General features: G+C 48.5%; 1 protein-coding gene and 1 long non-coding RNA gene across 2 annotated transcripts in view; both read right to left on the bottom strand.

Annotated features, from left to right (window-relative positions):
• The window catches only part of LOC142077836 (uncharacterized), a 63,524-nt gene extending 43,370 nt beyond the window's left edge, over nt 1-20,154 (bottom strand). Inside the window, exon 1 of the long non-coding RNA XR_012672023.1 lies at nt 20,109-20,154. This is a non-coding gene — a long non-coding RNA (uncharacterized LOC142077836). The remainder of the gene's footprint in view (nt 1-20,108) is intronic.
• LOC142077835 (vitelline membrane outer layer protein 1-like) lies at nt 905-2,782 on the bottom strand. The gene is made up of 3 exons (XM_075140066.1): nt 2,532-2,782; nt 1,826-1,929; nt 905-1,265 (listed from the first exon to the last, which is right to left on the bottom strand). Exons 1-3 carry the CDS (start codon nt 2,700-2,702, stop codon nt 971-973), a joined length of 570 nt encoding a protein of 189 aa, XP_074996167.1. The 5' UTR covers nt 2,703-2,782; the 3' UTR covers nt 905-970.
• Nucleotides 20,155-20,209: the final 55 nt, after the last annotated feature.

A 20,209-nucleotide genomic window follows, 5' to 3' on the forward strand; every position in this document is an offset into this window, starting at 1 on the left:
TTAGGGGACGTTCTACAACTGCTTATAAGGTGTTTTAAGGGGGTTGTGGGAATGTGCAAGACTTATTATGGGATATTTAGGGGAAGGCTCAAAGGTGGATCTGCGGAGGGAACCAGTATGAGGGAAAAGGGGAGAAAAGGGGCTGGTCCTGGGTAACAGCTGGCTGGCCAGTATGCTTGTCTGACCGGGGCCTGCACTGGATCACCACAGTCTATCCTACAGTTTTACCAAATATTCTTATGTAGTAATGTAAATAATTATTTACTACTAGTACTAATTACTCTTACATTCTTTCTATCCACCTTCTGTGTGGGCACACCCTCTGCTCTGACCCTGAGTGAACATCCGTTTGCCCGTATTCTGAGACCAACCTTCAAGCCAGACTAGTGGGCAGCAGCATGAGAGCCCAGTGCCGGCAGCTGGAGCGGGACCATGGACCTCAGTGGTTGGTGGGTGCTGGTGCCAGCACCTGGGGAAACCGGGGCCTGAGGCCAGCTCTGGGGCAGACTGAGTAGCCAATGCCAGCTACTGGAGAGACCCATTTTCCATGTGTGGGTACTACTTCACTAGTGGACGTTAGTCTTGATCAGCTGGAGAGGAACAGTACCTGCTGCCTGTGCTGTTCACGTGTCTGCGAGCGCTGCGTGTGCCTGAGTCTACGCGGGTGCCAGCAAAGGCACTGCTCCCTGCGTTCATCTGTGGCTAGCCACGCGTGTGTGCGCACACTGCACCTCCTGGTAACCCGTCCTCAGCCTCGCTGCAGGCTGGACCTGGCAGCAAGGAGCTGCAGCAACCTCGCATCTACTGGACAGGGGCGGGAGGAAACCATCTGGGTGCTGTAGCCACAGGGTCTGGCTACCCTTGACAAAACATGATGGAGAAAAATTCACACTGCTCCTTGTGCAAGGACAGATTCAAGGTTTAATGGTGAACTGCTTTGTAGATGCGGGCATGGGATGGGGGGTCGGGCTCATTCACAACAGAAGACTCTCACATCATTGAGAGCTGTGTCGTCCCCCATTCCCTGGGGTTTCTCCACTTTTGTCTGGAGCCCACAGATGGCCCCAGAGGTGCAGTTGTTGCTCCATGGGCCGAAGTGACCCCACGGATGTCCCCAGCCCTCCAGCATTGTCCCGTCCAAGCAGGCGAACCTCACGTTGTTGGCTGCTGTGTCATCACACAGGTACTGCCTGTCTTCCACACGCAGCGAGAAGGAAACCAGCTTGTTGCTGGGGCAGAGCTGGGCCTTGGTCCAGTTTCCCCACCTGCCAGAGAAGAAAACAACTTGCCAAGACTTGTTCAGCCTCTGCTGTGCTGCAATCAACACCGCAGCTCGCCTGGGATCCTGGTAGTCCTGGGGTAGGGGACCTACACAGGGATGGTGGATTTCTACGAGCACCTGTTTCACTCTGCTTCCCCGTCACCCTCTAGATGCCTGGCCACCATCAACCCTGGGCTGCCCTGTTGCAGCAGGACCCCTTGGGAATTTCAGCTGCTTGTTTCGTCCCTGTTGCTTAATATCTATATCCTTTTCAAAGTAAGTATTTGAGGAAAAGGAGAAAGTACAGGTTTAAGATTTGCATTTTTTGAACTCTCCTTCATCTTTCAAAGTACTGTTCCCTTCCCTGGGACCAGATCTCTACCCTAAGACCTTCACACTTTGTGGCCAGGGGAACCTCAACCACCTCCTCAAGTAGGATAGGGAGCTGCCTTCACAGGGAGTGTGGGTGCCTATGGAGAAACCATTGCACTGTTTTCCTTCATGCTGCCCAGAAGCTGCTAAGCTGCTGTCCTGAAAGAGGGTGAGAAAGCAAAGACTACTCACCACCCCACAGAGGACTCGATGACTGTGCCGTCCGTGCAGAGCAAACGAATGCCGTTCAGAGCCGTGTCGTCGCCAAACAACCAAAATCCCTGGTAGGGCTCCACCTTAGAAAAAGGGATGAAAACGGGAGTGGTCAGCACCCTCCCCCATTTAAAAGAAGACATGAGGTGAGCCCTCGTGATGAGGGGTGGTAGGAGGCTCCAGGGACAGAGCCAGACACAGGTAGTGCTGCTGAGCAGGGCTGTGAGGCAGGTCCATGGCATTTCTCAGGGAGTCCTTTTCACTGTTGCCCACCTCTGCTTTTTCTCCAAACTGTGGAGCAGTTTGGTCCTCTGGATACAGGAACACTTGGTGGCTGCTGTCCTGGGTCATGACCACCCTCTTGCCGTGTGCTGTGACACCCAGAGCTGGAGTCCTGGCAGGTGGGAGTTGTCCCAGCCCCTGGACAAGGGGCTCTGCAGTACCAACCCCAGGTCTTTTCTTACCCCATGAACTCCTCTGCTAAGAAATGCCTCCCTGGCAGGGAACTTAGAGCGCTACTCTACGCTAGATTTCTTGCTGCTAAGCCTGCATGACCGATGCAGATACAATGCAAACTGCTGCGATGGGACAAAGTGTTGTGGCCAGCCCTGCTGAAACCAGAACAAAATAACATCATTTCACAGCAGGGTTTTTTCCCACCCCCAAAGAAGGAGTGAAACCTTACCTTCACTTCAAACCCCTTAGCGTAGCCGCTGGGGCAAAATTGTGGGTACCCCCAAGAGCCCCAGGGGCCTCCATTGGGCACCGTGAGGACGGACTCATATTCCCATGCATCCGTGCCCTGGAGGCAGCAGGAGCCCAGCAGGCAGAGGACGGCTGGGATGAGCAGCTGCATTGCAGGGGACCTGCTCGGCACCTCACTGCACGGAGGTGATGGCACGGGGCAATTTATGAGCCAGGAGAATTGGTGGGAGTCCTTGGGGAGTGTCAACAAACCCCATGGGGAGCGTTGGTTGTTGCTATGTACTGCTCCTGTTGACTGCCTGTCCCTCGGTGGTGGGGCCACCCTTGCCAGGCGGAAGGGGTGTCACCGGTGCGTGCTGGCCAGGGGGCTTGCAGGGCTGTGAAAACTTGCGGATGTGAGGGAAGGGAAGGGGGCAGAGCTGGGACCACTCCCTGGGAGGGTGCTGTGGTTTTGAGAAGGGTCCTGGCAATGCTGCGAGGAGGGTGTTGGAGAGAGCAAGGTGGGAGGAGGAGTGGTGGACTGTGAGGGGAAGAAACCTCTGATGGAGGGGTCTCAGGGTCCTTTGCCCTGTGGAAGTCCTCACTTGCTGCTTCTCCCTCACTTTTCTTCTCTCCTCACTGTCTCACTGAGGTTGAGAAAAGTGCCTGCCCTGGAAGCCATTGCATTTTGCTCTGGAACATGCATTAAATGTAGCCAATTCCAGGCTTAGATTACTGAAGAATGGAATACACTGCTTTTTTAATAGCCACCTTGTGCAGGCGAAGGAGGAAGTGCTGCTTTCAGCTGACATCCTCTGATGTCCCCCTTGGGTAAAATTGTAAAGGTCCTCAGTTACACACAGCACCCCAGGGGACACAATGAGGATGAAGATGTCTTTTTGTGTTTTTGTATCTCATAGGCAGCAGGAACACAGTTGAAAGAAGACAACAGGAATGGAGGGCTGTGTGGTCAGGGTCTTAGTCTCGAGCATGGATAGCTCATGGACACTTTGCCACTCCTGCGAGATAGGACTCTCGCCGAGAGTGCCGATTGGATTTCCTCATAAGAGTGGCAGCAACCACAGCAAGAGCAATGGGCCATTGCCAAGTACCACATCCAGTAAAGAGCTGTGAATAAATGATATGATCAACCCTCTTCATTAACCATGCTGGCGGCACGGTGAGGCTTTCAGGATATGTGGAAAGTTATGGCTTTAGGGTGGAGCAGTGGCAGAGACACTTAGAACCGAAAGAGGGTCTTAAGGAGAACAATGAAGAGGACTAGGTGGGGGAGGAGGCCCTGAACTGGCTGACGCCAAAAAGGTAGAGATGTTTTATGGTTTGTAGTCATACCCACAGAGCTGAATCTTGCTCCGTTTGAGTCCCTCTTACTGACAGGGTCTGTTTTCTTTGTCTTCCACTTTCACACAACTTTTGCTGTTTCCTCTCTGTCAATCCTTCTGACCTCCAGCCTCAACGGTCCTGCCCCTGAGGGTAGGGGAAGGGGGATCCTGGCTGGGAAAAGCCCCTGCTCAGCATCTTTGCTGATTTTTTTATTGCTCCCTTTTGGTTGCCTGGGGAGGAAACTGCCAGAGGCGGTGGCACCGGGTCAGTGGTTCTGTGATATTCCAGCAGGAAGCTGTGAAAACAATTCATGTGAATAATTAACTCTGCCTGTGGGAGAAAGAAGACACCGTATGCATTTCTATAACTTCAGAGTGGGCAGCTAGAAAACAAACAAGGAACTAATCTCAGCTTTATGTTTCCCTCTCTTGTCTCATTAATTTTTAACCCTTCCAGAGTGATGAACCTCCTTGAGTCAAAGACACTTCTTTTTTTTTTCCTACAGGAAACATTCCCAGCTCTAGGGCTAAGGCATGGACTGGAATGAAAATGCTGGGATCAGTATCAGCAGTTGAATTTGTGCTGCTGGGGTGCAGGGCCAATGAGTACTTTTGGATAAATGTGCTCATACACTGAACTTCCCTGAGTATCCAGTGATGTCTCCAACATCCTTGCTAATTAATATTTTCTCATCTGGGGAAGGTTTTTCTCTTTACCCCTTGCTTCTCTTTCTCTTCTGTTAACCTGCAGTCTTCCAGTCAGGCAGGGAAAGTACCAGCCTGCAAGCCCAGGACAGGTGGATTTTTCACTATGTTAGATTGGCAAGCTGGAGTTTGAACTTCTCAGTGAGTCTGGCAACTTCTTTACTGGTTAGCTTTGGCAGCTAGTTGTAGGGTCATGTTATGTGCCATATCTTTTTTTCTTTTAATTGAATTTTTGGATCCAGGATAGCATTAGACTCAGCAATAGAAGTGATGGCCAGTGTAGAACAAAGACCAGTTCTGTATTTTTGCAAACATATAAACCAAAAAGAAATATCTCTTATTTTTTTGGACAGCTTAAGTCCTCTTCCCTATGATAAAAAAGAACTGAGAGTTACAATGAAATCAAAATCTTTGAGAACAGTGCAGGTGCTCAAAATAATTAGAAATCACCAGAATAGGAAAAGGTACTCACAGAGCCAAAATATCAAGATAAAAGAGTGAAGTGCTTGCAGTAGCTTTGTTGACATTGCATGTATACATTTACACTGTAGATGTGTAGATTAGGTGAATCCTAAGTGTAGATTAGGTGAATCCCACTTTCCGTGGGCCAGAAGATTTTTTTTTTTTTTTACAGCCCATTTACAGGATGGTGGGGCTCTCCAGGGAAGGCACAGAAGCTGTGTCCTCAGTTGGCTGCCTTCTCTAGCAACATAAACCTTCTTAGATGATGGTAAAAAAAAGGTACTTTACGTTGTATGTGGACTGAAAATATTGTTGCAATGGCCTTTGTAATGTCATTGGAGATAAAGACAGTTCAATTTTTCCCACATCTGGAAACTAAAGATAGTTTTTGGATAAAAGACCTGGTTTCAAGCATTCTTTGGTGCTGCCAAGGGGCCAGTCAGCTTTTGAAGCTTTGATGTAGCACTCCTGCTGCTGTCATGTCAGTTTAAAAACAGATGCAGAGGCTCAAAACTTTCTATGCTACTAATGGTGTTCTTTGAGGGCTGGGGGGCAGGCATGGCTGGCACCGTTGGTGCACTAGACACAGGCACGTTGCCAGCTGGCTGAGGGACAGCACTACTTGCCTAAACATAACAGTGGTGAGGTGTGATTCCTGTGACTCCCTACATGAGAAAAGCCATGTTTCCTCCTTAGAAACATCCCTAATAACACAAAGTCATTAGACTGAGGCAGAATCAATGATTTCTCACCTCTCTCAGAGCAGAGCAGCAAGTACTGAGAATTAGGTCCCCGAGGCAAAGGTGAAGGCAAAGACATCTTTCCCCTTCACAGTTTCTTTCTTTCACATTTCTGCTGCTTCTTGCTCTTTTCTATTGTCTGGTGAGGCCACCAGAGCTGTGGTTCACATTCATCTAAGTTATGACACCCCTATTTATTTGTCTATACAAGAGTCCACCTGTGACCTTTGTGTCTGAGCTGCTGCTCCAGTCAGTGGGGATGCACACGCTTGGTGAAGCCTAGAAATTGAATCCACTGAACAGCCTTTATGCAGCTGATTCAGCTGCCCGAGGATAGGTGTCTAGTGCCACTGGAGACTCCATAGGGCATCCCATCTTGCTTCTGCTTACCAAGCCAGAAGATGCACATTTTTTTTTTAGGCCTGGTAATAAGAAACTGGGGTCTACCTTATGTTTCCCTCTACATTTTTTTCCTATGGTTACGTCTTTCATATTTCATGATAATAACTTCTCATCATTTGTCTCAGCTGAATCCAGTTTCTATGGAGAGTCTTCATGAGGACAGAGCAGTTTTTTTCTGGAGAGAATCTGTAACAGGGAAATGTTGGCAGTGGTTACAGTCATTAAAAGTTGCACGTGAAATGGATAGCAAGCTTATCACACTGTGTGGTGGGTTAGGCTTGGCTGGCTGCCAGGTTCCCACCCAGCCGCTCTCTCTCTCTCCCCCCTCAGCAGGACGGGGGAGAAAACAAGGTAAAAAGCTCATGGGTCAAGATAAGGCAGGGAGATCACTCACCAGTTACTGTCAGGGGCAAAACAGATTTGACTTGGGGAAGGTTAAATAACAGAGCAGGATAGTGGGAAATAAGAACAAAACGAAAACCACCTTCCCCTCACCCCTCTCTTCTTCCCAGGCTGAGCTTAACTTCTGACTTTTTACCTCCGCCCCTGAGTGGCACAGGGGGACAGGGAATGGGTGTTGCAGTCAGTTCATAACACTTTGCCTCTGCTGCTCCTTCCTCCTCATGTTCTTCCTCTGCTCCAGACAGTCCTCCAAGAACTTCTCCAATGTGAGTCCTTCCCACAGGCTGCAGTTCTTCACAAACTGCTCCAGCGTGGGTACTTTCCATGGCATGCAGTCCTTCAGGAATGGACTGCTCCAGCGTGGGTCCCTCATGGGATCATAGGTCCTGCCAGCAAACCTACTGCAGCATGGGCTCCTCTCCATGGGCCGCAGTTCCTGTGAGGAGCCTGCGCCACTGTGGGCTCTCCATAGGCTATAGCTTCCTTCAGGGCACATCCACCTGCTCCGGTGTGGGATGCTCCACAAGCTGCAGTGTGGCTATCTGCTCCACCGTGGACCTCCATGGGCTGCAAGGGGACAACCTGCTTCACCATGGTCTTCATCACGGGCTGCAGGAGAATCTCTTCTCCAGCACCTGTAGCACCTCCTCCCCCTCCTTCTTCACTGACCTTGGTGTCTGCAGGGCACTTTCTCTCACATTTTCTCACTCCTCTCTTCCAGCTTCTGTGCAGCATTTTTACCCTTTCTTAAATATGTTATCACAGGGGTGCCACCAGCATCACTGATGAGCTCCTTCTGGGCAGCGGTGGGTCCACCTTGGAGCTGGCTGGCACTAGCTCTGTCTGTCATGGGGGCAGCTCCTGGCATCTTCTCACAGAAGCCACACCTGCAGTCCCCCCACCACGAAGACCTTGCCATGTAAATCCAGTACACATTGGCAGACCCCACTGTAGTGTATAAGCTGGAATAAGAGGTCTGTAGTTACTCAGATCACCCTTGGAACAATTTTTTAAAATTGACCTCATGTTTGCCCCTGTTTAGCCTTCCAGTAATTTTAAATGACACGTTATCCATCACTGCTACGACCTTAGCTCTTCCAGTTTAGAGACATCTTAGACCTCTTGAGTACTTATTATCAGTTCTAGTTATTCGTTGCTATTCACTCTGTGAATTTTTTTCATCTCTCTTCTAAAGTAATTTTAATTTCTACCTAATCTTTCCTAAGATCCCTAACCCCCAAGAGTGGTTGGAACCATCTGAACACAAAGTTTCTTCCACTATGAGCACTGATGCAAATAAATAATTTAAAAATGGCCATATCTGCTGTGATCTTCTTTTATACCATCAGCTGGTCCTACAGATTTTCTGACAGACTCCTGAATCTTTGATGTGAAGAAACATTATTAGTGTTAATTCCCTTTGTCATTTGTTCCTCAAAGTGCTTTTTGTCTGCTGTGTTTTTACATGCAATCTGCCACCAGATATGTTACTTGTATTTTTTCCATTTGGCCACAACTGTAGCTTTCACTGTTTCCCACAGCCTCCCTTACCTTACAGTTTAACAATGCCTGTTTCCTTTTACCCTTCCTCAAGTCCTTGTTAATAAGCTGTGTGCCCTGGTCCTGTACTTCCAGCACCGCTCCTGCTGTCAGTCAGTGTGCAAGCTCTAGGGTTCCCTTTGCAGACTGCCTTTTGGCAGGAAGAATGGAGAAGGACCCCTTGCAGGGTCCGTGTCCATGGTTTGTCTGTAAGCAAGGGGAAAAGAGAGCCAGGAGCTACTCCGAGCACTCCTGAGGACTTGGTGACAGAGACTTGCAGCATCACCTCAGCCCTGAGATGGCAAACAGAGAGAGACGGGCATCCTGCAGCTGTGAACATGGCCCCATGCCAACGACAGTCTTTACTACTTTTGATTAGATTACTCAGAATTGTTTTAAGAAATAAAATGCCGCTGAGGAACATCATAACATAAACTACAGCTGTTGCCCAAGGAAGCTGGAAGGCAGGTCAGCAGCCTTTCCCAGGGACTTGCTTGCCTGTTGCCCGACTTGTTCCCACCCGATCAATGAGCAGAAATCCTGGCTGCAGCTGGGGCGGGGAGTGAGGGGCTGATGCTGCCCCACAGAACCCACAGAGAGCTTGTGGGGAGGGTTTTCTGAAGGTCTGAAGAGAGGGGAGAGTACCAAAGTGAATTGAAATTAACTGAGAATTAAGTACTTCTCTTTGTGTATGAAATCTGCTAAGAAATTTCTTGCAGGTGGGGAGCTCTGAAGACTTTATCACTAGCAGAGTTTTGCTGGTATTTCAGACCAAGCAAAGCCATAGCTATCCTGGCACGATGTATTGCTGCCAGCTCTTGTTCACTTTGAAGAGTGAAAATAAACAAATTTGACAAAAGAATTTTTCCTGGGAAAAAACCTTCAAAACCTGACTGGATATGACCCTGAGAGACTTGATCTTTCCTTGACGTTGGCCCTCCTTTGAGCAGGGTGCTCAGGTTCTGTGAAAAAGCCGTGTCCACTGAGATGTTTTCTGGGACTGAACTGGTGTAAAACTAGATATATTGCAGTGTTACTGACATAACTGTGATGGCAAAACTCTTCTCTAGACTTGTCCTCTGGGTTAATTCTGAACACATTTCCTTCCTGATTTATGCTCTTCCTTCCAGTTTACACAGTCACTTCTATACTTTCATCAGTTTCCAGACGCTATCTCATCCCTTCTTTTTCCTAAGCCACACAGATTTATCCTTTTAAGCTCTTCCTTTGCACTTCCTTCTGATATTTTCTGTGTTGTCTGGGAACTTTGGACATTTGAAGAGTTAAACCCCCATAAGTGTTGTCTCCAAAGTCTCTAAATTCTTCTTTAATAACATCCTTCCAGTCTCAAATCTCAATTTCAGGTATTCTTTAAGCTAATATACACCAAGGGCCTGTTTGCTGATTGCAAACCAAGGGAAAGAAAAAAAAATCCCTGAACAATGAGAATACCTTGAGCACCAAGGAATTCTCCTTGTGAGATTGGATATTGAAAGTACAAGGGCAGAGGGAGATCATGGAAAAGGAGAGGTTTTCTATTGTCAATGCAAATCCCTTGGTATAGCCACAGGAGGAAAAACGCATAATCCTCTCATTACCCCAGGAGCCTCCAGGGGCACAGCAAGGACAGAGCTGTGCTGGTGAGCTCCTTTGTCCTGAGCACGGCAGGAGAAGAGCGGGTGGGAGAGGGCAGCTGCTGCAGGGTTGCGTGACAACTATTCATCTTAGCCTACATAAAGAGCAGTCGCTGGGTAACTCCCAGCTTTGCGAGTGGGGGAATTTATACTCCAGCAACATAGTGTGATCCAACCTTTATAACCACCGCTGCTATCTCCTCCTGTGTCCTCTGAAAGCAGCTGTCAGGGTGAGGAGAGCCAGTGCTCAGCACAACAGCAAGACAGGAGAACTGGCCATGTGTGCTGAGAATGAGCTGGGACAGCTGGGCAACTCCTTCAAGTTCATTGATAGAAGAAGTGGATGTTAGACTGAGCATAAAACAGGTCCTCAGCTGGCCGAGCAAAGGTGCAGCCAGGGAGCTTTTCTCTTTTCACAGTCCCATTTGCAAGACTGCTGGCTATGTCCCCCAATGTCAGCAGTATCCCCTCCTGTGGGCTCCCCCAGCTTCCCTGATAATCTCTGCCTCAGCCACTGCGTGCATCGACCTCTTCCATCTTTCAACTCCTGTCTCGCTGGGACATGCTGGCATATGGGAGGTGATCTTGATTCGATGGCTATGTGACATGCCCGCGGTAAGGACAAGCATTTCTGACTTGCTACTGGCTAGGACCTCTAAGATGAAGCAGATGACATGCATTATGTGGTTTTTTTTTTGTCTTCAGATGGGAAACAGGTAATAACATGAGTTTAGCTTTGTTTGCTCATATCTCTTGCTTTGTCTTGTTTCTTATCAGGCCCTTAGTATTCTGTTCTCATCATGAATCCTCTTGCCCTGACCAAATCCAATTTCCACAGAAAAGCTTCATGAAAAATGAGCAAGGTGGCTTTTGGAGAGAGAGTCAGTAGCAGGGAAATGTCAGGCGAGGTCATTATTAATGCTTGCCTATAAAATAAATAATAAGCTTATTAACTTTGCAGAATACAGCAAGCTGGAATAGGCTGCGAGTACTTTGGAGGACACAGCTTGAGCTTGACAAATGGTCTTGGCAAATTGCAGAAATAGTTTGAGAAAAATAGGATGCAGTTCTGCAGGGACAACTGCGAGCTCCCACCTTACGCAGAAATAAACAGCTGCATGAGGAAAAATGCCTGCATTAACATCGCTCTGCAGAGAAGGGTCTGGAGGTCATAACTGATCAAAGGCAAAGCATGAGTCAGTAGCGTCAGGTCGTCTCCATGCCGAGATATATGAACCAAATTACAGCCTGCAAGACAAATGGAGTGATTTTTCTTCTCAGCATGTGTGAGCCTCCAGCAGGGATGCTCTGCTCAGCTGAGGGCACTGAACTTCCAGAAGGATGTGGCCCAGTTGGACAGAGTCCAACTGGAAAGGAACAAAAATGGTCAGCGGTTTGGAAAACATGACCCGTGAGGAACAAGCGTGAGAGCCGGGACCGTATAATCGAGAGACGGGAGGACTGGGGAAAGGGAGTCATGGGAACAGCAGTTCAGTTAGGGCTCTGCAGCTAGTGCCGCTGTGGGAGGATGTGGGGAGGGCAACGCAGGGGAGAAAATCTACCCCAGGTTTTCCTCTCTCCTTCCTCATCGGGCTGCCTCTGTGCCACGTAGAGCCAGGCTGGCTGGCAGCTGTAAGGGGCCAAGGTGGGTTGCGAGGAGAGCCAGCCCCCAGCAGCTGCTTTCTCCTCTGGAGACTCACTGGGCACGTAGCTGGATCTGGGGCTGATGGGGACCCTGGTGGGAACAACACGAGAGAAGAGCCTTGTGGGGAGAAGTGCAGCCATCATGGACACAGCTCTGCCCGCGGACCCTATCTGCTGTCAGTGCTCACAGCAGGGACTCTGCAGCAAGGGGGTCTTTGCTGAAGCATCGGTTGCTGGAGGTGTGAGCAAATGGACTGAGGTGGGAGAGAGATGCCACTTCTTACCCCCAGCCACGCACGATCATGTCATATTTGTCTGTAAGCTCGTTGGGGACAGCTTTCCCTGGGGCCTCGCCTGGCTGCTTGCCTTGGCCCTGGCACTGCTGTGCTCCCAGGGAGCAAAGCCTCTGTCGGTGCTGCAAAGAGGGGAGTGTGAAATGGAAAGTGACAGGCATTTACAGGAGCTTCACACCAGCAAATGGGAAGGCTGGTGCCAAAAGCATCATTACGATGTGTTTATTTTCTTTGTATTTGCAGGGTAAAATTGGGAAAAAAATGAGAATATGAGCAAAGGCAGGTGAACAGCTGGGATCTAACTGTTTACACAGACTGCTGATGGAGAATGTAAGTAATCAGGGTCATATATGTTACAGTATGTGCTGCATTTATTAGATTAAATATTAGATCACATATTATTACATGGATTATGTTTTACTGTGTTGTAAGCCTGTACTGAGTTTCCCAGCTCCTCTACAACTGGCCAGCAGAATGGAAGTACTAAATAATCTTGAACCTTTATTAATACAAGCTGGACTAGAATTGCAAATAAGAAACTGTTGGACACCAAATTCCTGCTGCCTGGGGAGTCCTTTTTCTGACCCGTAATGTGAGCCTAGCAAAGGGTAAATATCCCCCAAGCAGCAGTGAAGAAAACAAACAAGGAAATAAATCCTGCCTAGCACTGACGTGCAACAAATACCATAGAGCCAATTTTCTAGGGATACTTAGCACTTCCCTCTAGCTACAGCATTGTTTGCGGAGCTGGGTGAGCCCAAGTGCGTCTATCTGAGCTCTGGCACAGGTCTGGCCTGGGTTGGGATTAGGAAACTCTCTCTCAGACTGGCATCAACTCTTTTCTAAGGTAGGGATGGAAGGTGAAAGGACAATTTGGGGTCAAACGGGGGAAAGGAAAGAGAGTAGAAATAGTGCTTTACTTGGGCTGAGTTTCTCTGCCATTGCCAGACCTGGAGTAATTATTTAAGTGAACGAGCAAGACTTGCACTGCTCGTGTGTTCTGGAAAATGTTCGCTTTTGTGCAATGTTTCTGTGGGACTGGAAAGCCTACCTACTCTGGGTCCCTGATGGTGCAGCAGCAGTGAAAACCTGATGTGGGAGCAGGGGCAGCAATTCTCTAATGCAGCAGCAGCAGCCAGTGCCACGACAGCAGCTGGTGGACTCATCACTGCTGATCTCCTCTGCAGAGGTGGCTTATTTTCTGGTTAGGACTATATGAGATAAGTGCCAAGTAATAATGAGCCTCCTGGAAAATTCTTCTGCTGCCACCGACTGCAAGGGCTTACTTGTACATTTTGTGAAGCTGCTCTAAACACAGAGAGCTAATGGGAAAAAGCTTCTTCAGACCTTGTAGGGAAGAACAAGGGGTCTGCTAGTACTCCAAACACTGTAGGAGAGTTGGCCGCTCACAGCTACCTGCACAGGAATTGGTTGCAGGACATGTCAGGCAAAAGTAAAATAAACCATTACCAAGAGCCATGATGGGCAAAATGGCTGTGGCCCCAGTGCGCCAGCCTGGCCTTGTTGCAGAGGGAAGAGTGGGATGGCTGGATGGTCGCTACTGCTGGGGGAAAGTTTTTCTGCAATCGCTGCCTCCATGTTTCCCATCTCCTCCGGTGGCAACTGGAGAACTGCTCTGCCCCATGCCTGTCCCATCCTGTCACCTCTTCCCCAGCAGCAGAGTGTAGGGAAGTGACAGTTACTGCAGGGAAGAGAAGTGTGGCCCCAGTCAATGCTTCCAAATATCCATCTGCCCTGGCACCAGCAAGAATAGCAAACTTTCATCTATTTCTCTCTCCTAGCCCTGTCTCTTTCTTCTAGTCTTCTTTTCCCATGGTAAACATGAGCACGCACTATATCATCCTCTTTGGGGTCTCAGAGTTCAACTTTGCTCTCCTGCTAAGGAGATTTGAAGCAGCTCTGATTTGTTTTATCAATGCATGTTCATTTCTTGAAAAAGGATAAAAACTGAGGACGATGATGATGATGATTAAACTCCAGATTTATTATCACAGCCTGCCTAGGAAAGATGCCTCCAACACCTAGGGGAAGATTTCCAAAGACAAGTACTTTAATGTATCAGACCAAGCATCACAGCATTTGAAGTCTGTCTGTGGCCATGCTTGTCCTTTCTTTCCTCCTTCTCCCATTTTTTATTATTCCTGACATATCTGAAGAAGGCATTTTCAGGGGCAGACATTTGAATTCTGTGTTATCTCCAAGTGAAACTGGAAACACTGAAATCTCCAAGTGAAACGAAACACATGTAGTTTCCATCTACCCTGCACAGGGTATACTCTGGATGACCTTGAAGGCTCAGATGTTCCTCCTGCACCTGCCTGTCCCTATCCCTTCCTCCTCAGCAGTCCCACAGGGACCTGCACCGCGGCTGTCCTGAGATGGTCTCAGCCAGCCATTACTCACCTCCTGGGAGAGGTGCTCTGCGGAGCCGTCGTTTTCCCCCAAGGTCCATCCAACGCCAGGTGCATTGACAGCTCTGCATTGGCAGCTGTGTTCTCCGATATTGAGACAATAACCTCCTCCATGGATAAATCCTGGGCTAAGTCCCTCAGGCTGGAGGTCAAAATAAGAAAGGAGAGGCAGCACTGTCTTGCAAACACCACTCACCACTTACTCTGTGTAGCACAGAGCTACACTAGGTACAGTTTCGCATTTTCCTCTCTCTTGCACTTCTGAGGCACCCTCCTCAAGTGTTTTCCTTGTTCTCCTGGTAACCCAGCCTGCTTCTTTGCTGGTGCAAACTCTCCTCTTGCTTTTCCTCCCACTGCTTCCCTGATGAACTCAACCTCTGTTCCTCCCCTGGAGAGGTGAGGGTTGTCCGCCTTCTCAGAGAAGGGGCACCACGCACATGTAAGTGCCCGTGACTATGTTTAGGCTGCTGCATGGCAGGAGAGAAGAAAACAAATTGTGACTCAGCAACGACTCAATGACTTTGATACCTGTGCAGTAAAGACAGGTGCTCTTCAGAGCTGTGTCATCACCTCTACTTTTGGCAGACTCCACCTGGGAGGAAGAAAAGATCTAGTGACAGGAGAAAAGACTAGGAGGCAAGAAAAAGTCACCTCAGTTTATTCAGGGTTTCAATAAAATTCTGTGCATCTTTTGATTTAAATGAGCCTCTTAAAAAAATTCCATTAAAACTGAAGTTGACACATACCACATGGTTTCAATACTGATCCACAAAGCCGACTATTTCCTGCCTATTTCCTTCTCATCCAGGCTGTAAAGCTGAGGCCCTGGACCTCGTCTGGAAGAAAAATGAGGGGGCTGCCTTGCCCTTCTCTCCCCTCTCATCAGCTTGTTGTCCCCAGGCTCCAGCAGTACATTCATTTCTTGCAGCAACACAGAGATCATAACAGCTTCAAACAGCATGGGAGGGGAGAGCCCAGGCTTGATTTGCATTAATTTATGCACTAAGGCTTCCCTTTGTCTGAGGAGCTTTTCGCTAATAGATCCCTCATTGGCAGGAGCCAAGGTCTAATTACATGATAAAATTGTGCAGATGTGGCCATAGAAGAGGCACACGCTGTTAATAGAGTATTTTTCCATGTGGCTTGTCCCAGTTTGGAGAGAAAAGTAAACTGTCTCCTTTTTTGGGGGGGGCTTGTATAACTGCATCTCGTGCAGGCATATAGTTAGAATGAAGAAGACATCAGCCTCGCTGGCGAAGGTATTATGGCCAAGCTGTTTGGACCTGTATTTCAAGAAACTCAGGGGCTTTGCCCTTCTATACTTGGTCATGGGTGAGGAAGGGACAAAAAGATCAAAGCACTGAGGAAATTCCCCAAAGCAAATGTTACTCAAGTGAAGTGTGTAGATACCATTTGTAGTGTTCAAAGCACTTCAAAGACCAGGTGCAATCCTACTTTGAGGAGTAGGTAAAGATGAGGGGAACAGAGCATTTGAGAAGCCGACAGCTAGGGCATTTGTGTGGGAAGTTAGGAGGGTTCATGTCTTCCTAGATAGCGTTGCCCTATGTTTGTGAAAGATTTTGTGGGGAAATGTCCATAAATTTCCAAGAAATGGAGAAAATCCATATTCCAGCTGCATAAAATTACTGAAAAACTGGACATGCAGGGGGAAATCCAGATATGAGATAGTTTTTGGCATGCAGCCTGGGAAATTGTGAACTGCTGCTGTCACCACAGGTGGTGGTACCTGTGGAAAATCATGTTCTGGGATCAAGGAGGATTTTCAGAGGGAGTGTATTGGATTTGCCTGGCAAGGTTTTGGTAGCGGCGGGGCTACAGGGGGTGGCTTCTGTGAGAAGCTGCCAGAAGCTTCCCGCATGACCGATAGAGCCAATGCCAGCCTGCTCCAAGATGGACCTGCCGCTGGCCAAGGCCGAGCCCATCAGCGATGGGGTTAACACCTCTGGGATAACATATTTAAGAAGGGGAAAAAACTCTGCAACTGCAGCCAGAGAGAGGAGTGAGAATATGTGAGAGGAACAACTCTGCAGACACCAAGGTCAGTGAAGAAGGAGGGGCAGGAGGTGCTCCAGGTGCCAGAGCAGAGACTCCCCTACAACCCATGGTGAAGACCATGGTGAGGCAGGCTGTCCCCCTGCAGCCCATGGAGGTTAACGCTGGAGCAGATATCCACCTGCAGCCCGTGGAGGTTAATGGTGAAGCAGATATCCACCTGCAGCCCGTGGAGGTTAATGATGGAGCAGATATCCATCTGCAGCCCGTGGTGGACCCCACCATGGAGCAGGTGGATGCCCGAAGGAGGCTGTGACCCCTTGGGAAGCCCATGCTGGAGCAGGTTGCTGGCAGGACCTGTGGACCCGTGGAGAGAGGATGCCATGCTGGAGCAGGTTTGCTGGCAGGACTTGTGACCCTGTGGGGGTCCCATGCTGGAGCAATCTGTTCCTGAAGGACTGCACCCTGTGGAAGGGACCCACGCTGGAGCAGTTTGTGAAGAACTGCAGCCTGTGGGAAGGACTCATGTTGGAGAAGTTTGTGGAGGACTGTCTCCTGTGGGAGGGACCCCACACTGGAGCAGGGGAAGAGTGTGAGGAGTCCTCCCCCTGAAGAGGAAGGAGCGGCAGAGACAACATGTGATGAACTGACCGCAACCCCCATTCCCCGTCCCCCTGCGCTGCTTGGGGGGAGGAGGGAGAGAAAATCGGGAGTGAAGTTGAGCCCGGGAAGAAGGGAGGGGTGGGGGAAGGTGTTTTAAGATTTAGTTTTTATTTCTCATCATACTCTGATTTGATTGGTAATAAATTAAATTCAATTTCCCCAAGTCAAGTCTGTTTTGCCCGTGATGGTAATTGGCGAGTGATCTCTCCCTGTTCTTATCTCAACCCACGAGCCTTTCATTACATTTTCTCTCCCCTGTCCAGCTGAGGGGGGGAGTGACAGAGCGGCTTTGGTGGGCATCTGGCATCTAGTCAGGGTCAACCCACCACAGGGAGTTAATGACATGTGGGTAGCTGGCATAGGACACTACTGGGAGTAGAGATGACTTTTACCTTCAGTGCAAATCCAGTGGTGTATCCACTAAAGCGATAGTGGGGATTCCCCTAGTTGCCCCAAGAACCTCTTAACTAGGGAGGACAAAAATGTGTTTTTGTGCACCTGCTCCCTGGAAGCAGCAGGAGAAAAGGACACCAAGCCCCTGGGTGAGGGACCTGCTGAGTATTTGGGTTTGAGCTCTGGCCTGGTAATAGCACAGTCATTGGTCCTTGACACATAGCCTGAGCAGGTCTTCAGTGACCTGTCCTCACTGTCACTGAGATAAGGCTGTGGAAGGGTGGGCAGTATATCAGAGTTTTCCATTAGCAGCCTCCTTTGCTCACCCCACTGCCCCATAGCCCCTATGGAGAGCCCTGGGGATGGGCTTCCTGCAGTTCTGAAGAGAGGGGTGAAAGCCAGGGTGACCTCAAATGAACGGAAAATTAAGTATTTGGTGAACGAAACCTTCTGCTGAGGAATGCCTCTGTGGCTACAAACCCCGGAGCCATGCACACAGGCAGGTCCTCGTGGCAAGGCGAGTACAGTTTCACAGCAAGCGGTGTATAGCTGCATTTTTCTCACTTTGAGGAAATAAGCAGTCTTTGTCATAGCACTTTTTTCCTGTTAAAATTGTATGTACCTTTTGCCAGCACAGAAGTACATCTCCTAGCTTGGCAGAGGACATGCAATGGCTACACTTTCTCGTCTTGCCCGACACTTAAGGCTTGTTCCAGGCAAATCTTTTCTTAGTTTCAAACTTTCCTTTCTAATATTGCTTCACCTCTATTAACAAGTTCAGATCTTTGCAGACAGTTATTCCATCTCCTCTCCAGGCATCTGTTACCTAGACCATAGTGTTTTATCTCTTTTAAACTCTTCCACCAAGCAAGATGCTGAGGGACTTCCAACCCTGAAGACCTTGGAACCCTGACCCTAAACCTAACCTCACCCTAACTCTGCCGTGGGGCAGAAGAATGGTGCTGCTCAAAGACGCATTAGGAGTAAGGGGCTTTACCTGTTCGTTTATAGAGTGTATTTATCTTTCCTAATTTTCTCATGTTTTCTCTCCTTGTTACATGCACAGCCTGAGTGTTTGTGTGTATGCTAAAGACTGTTAGAGGCCTCATTGAACGCATTGCCTTTTTTTTTTTTTTTTTTTTATGAAATTCTCCTCTGGGGTTCCACCTGAAATAAATTTCAATTTTTAAGAGGAGCTGCAAGATATTTGGACCCAGCATGATGCTAACATTTTCTTTTAGGAAGAGTTATATGTGTTGTTGCTGTGTACAGGCTTGCTAGCAATGCCTGTTGAGATTTCCTGTTGTTTGCTTCTGTAAGACTGATTTCAGTCACTTGTAGCTTTTCCAGTCTATAACCATTTGTGCTGAAATTTTCCATTAGTGGTTGCAATGTCTGACTTAATGCAAAAGTTTTTCCGGAAAGCTTTCTGGAAGGATGATAAGGCTATGGCTTGAGGGAGACGGACAGAAAAATGTACATACTAAAAATGGCAACTTACTACTCCTACAGTAGCGATCTCCACTCAGATGGTGGAGGTCTGTGCCATGAATTTGCAAATTTCAACTCTACCAATGCCACAGCGTGCATTGCTTGAGGGGTTTGGCTCCTTTAGAATTACTTAGAAAATTAGGCATTCTAAGAGGTAAATTGGAAACTCAGGAACTAGTGTAGGATAAGTAATCAATTATTCATTTGATTTAGTATTTTTATGTAATTAATTTAATACTGAGGACAAGATGGACTCAGCAGAGTGATGCAAGAAAATGTTTTTTTAAGCAACCAAATGTGGCAAGACTGGGACACAAAGACCCACTCCAAAAGGACCTGCTATGTGGGAGTTTTATCTGAGTGCAAAAAAAAGAAGGGACCACAGCAAATAGCTGAGAAAGGGAGATCTTTCACCAAGCCACTCACCTTTTTTCCCTGAAATAAAAAACTAAACAAGAACTCAAGACTGTAGCTGAAGGGCCAGGTGTGTTTGCTCAGGCAGGGTCCCACAGTGACAGCCGGGGACACCCAGACCTGCCCTTTGGCTGCAGCCCACACAAACCCAAGAGAGTGAAGAGAGTCACTGAGAAACAGCTTCAACACAGAGGTGATGCCATAAAAAGAAAAAATAAGGTGTCTGCTTTCTTCTCTCTCCCTGCTGTTCCCGAGACCATTCCCCCTACGTCTGCATGGCTGCTCCTGCATGGTGGCAGGGACCCACAGACCACAGGCATTCCCCCTGGTATCCCCTTTGTCCCTGCACTGAATGTGAGGGTCTCCAGGTTTAGCGTGAGTGTGTTACGGGGATGAACACTGCGGGAAGAAATGGAGACTGCAGTGTCAAAGTTCCAAGGACATGCCAAGAGCAGCATGACTGGCAAGTGCATATAGGCAGACTCTTTCAGGTTAGAGCAGTGAGATAAATACGCAGATCCTGGCACAGTCATGATGAGTCTTTCATGAGAAGAAACCCCTGGGGCTGTCTGAAAACCTGCGTGTGGCAGTAAATGGAAGGACTTAAGTGGGCTTCCTTTAGGGCTGCTGTAGGAGACATGCTGTGGGCAAGACCCTGTTCAGATCACCAGTTCTCTGTTAATGCTTCACTGACAGCTAGGATGGCAGGCCTCGGTGGGGACTAAACAAACTTGTACTTGCTGGAGCAATAACCCTTTTTAAATACATATAAATTTACAAGCACGTATAAAGACGAGATGTCACTCACATGCACCTAGTCTCTCTGTGAGAAGTTCGCAGAGCAGGTGATTTTTATTCATACCCACACAGAAATTTTAAGTCTATTCAGAGACCAGCAGTTCCGATCAATGTGGGATGTACCTCTGCTCTTCGGTGACTCCAGAGAGGAGGGGATTAGGAAGATTATGCCCATTGGCTTTAGCCAGGAGGAGAGTGATACAAACCAGCTGTCGTGGTTTAACCTGGCAGGCAGCCAAATACCACGCAGCCGCTCACTCACTCCCCCCGCCCCCCAATGGGACGGGGAGAGAATCGGAAGGGTAAGAGTG

Source organism: Calonectris borealis, chromosome 1 (genome assembly GCF_964195595.1).
Source record: "Calonectris borealis chromosome 1, bCalBor7.hap1.2, whole genome shotgun sequence".
NCBI lineage: Eukaryota > Metazoa > Chordata > Aves > Procellariiformes > Procellariidae > Calonectris > Calonectris borealis.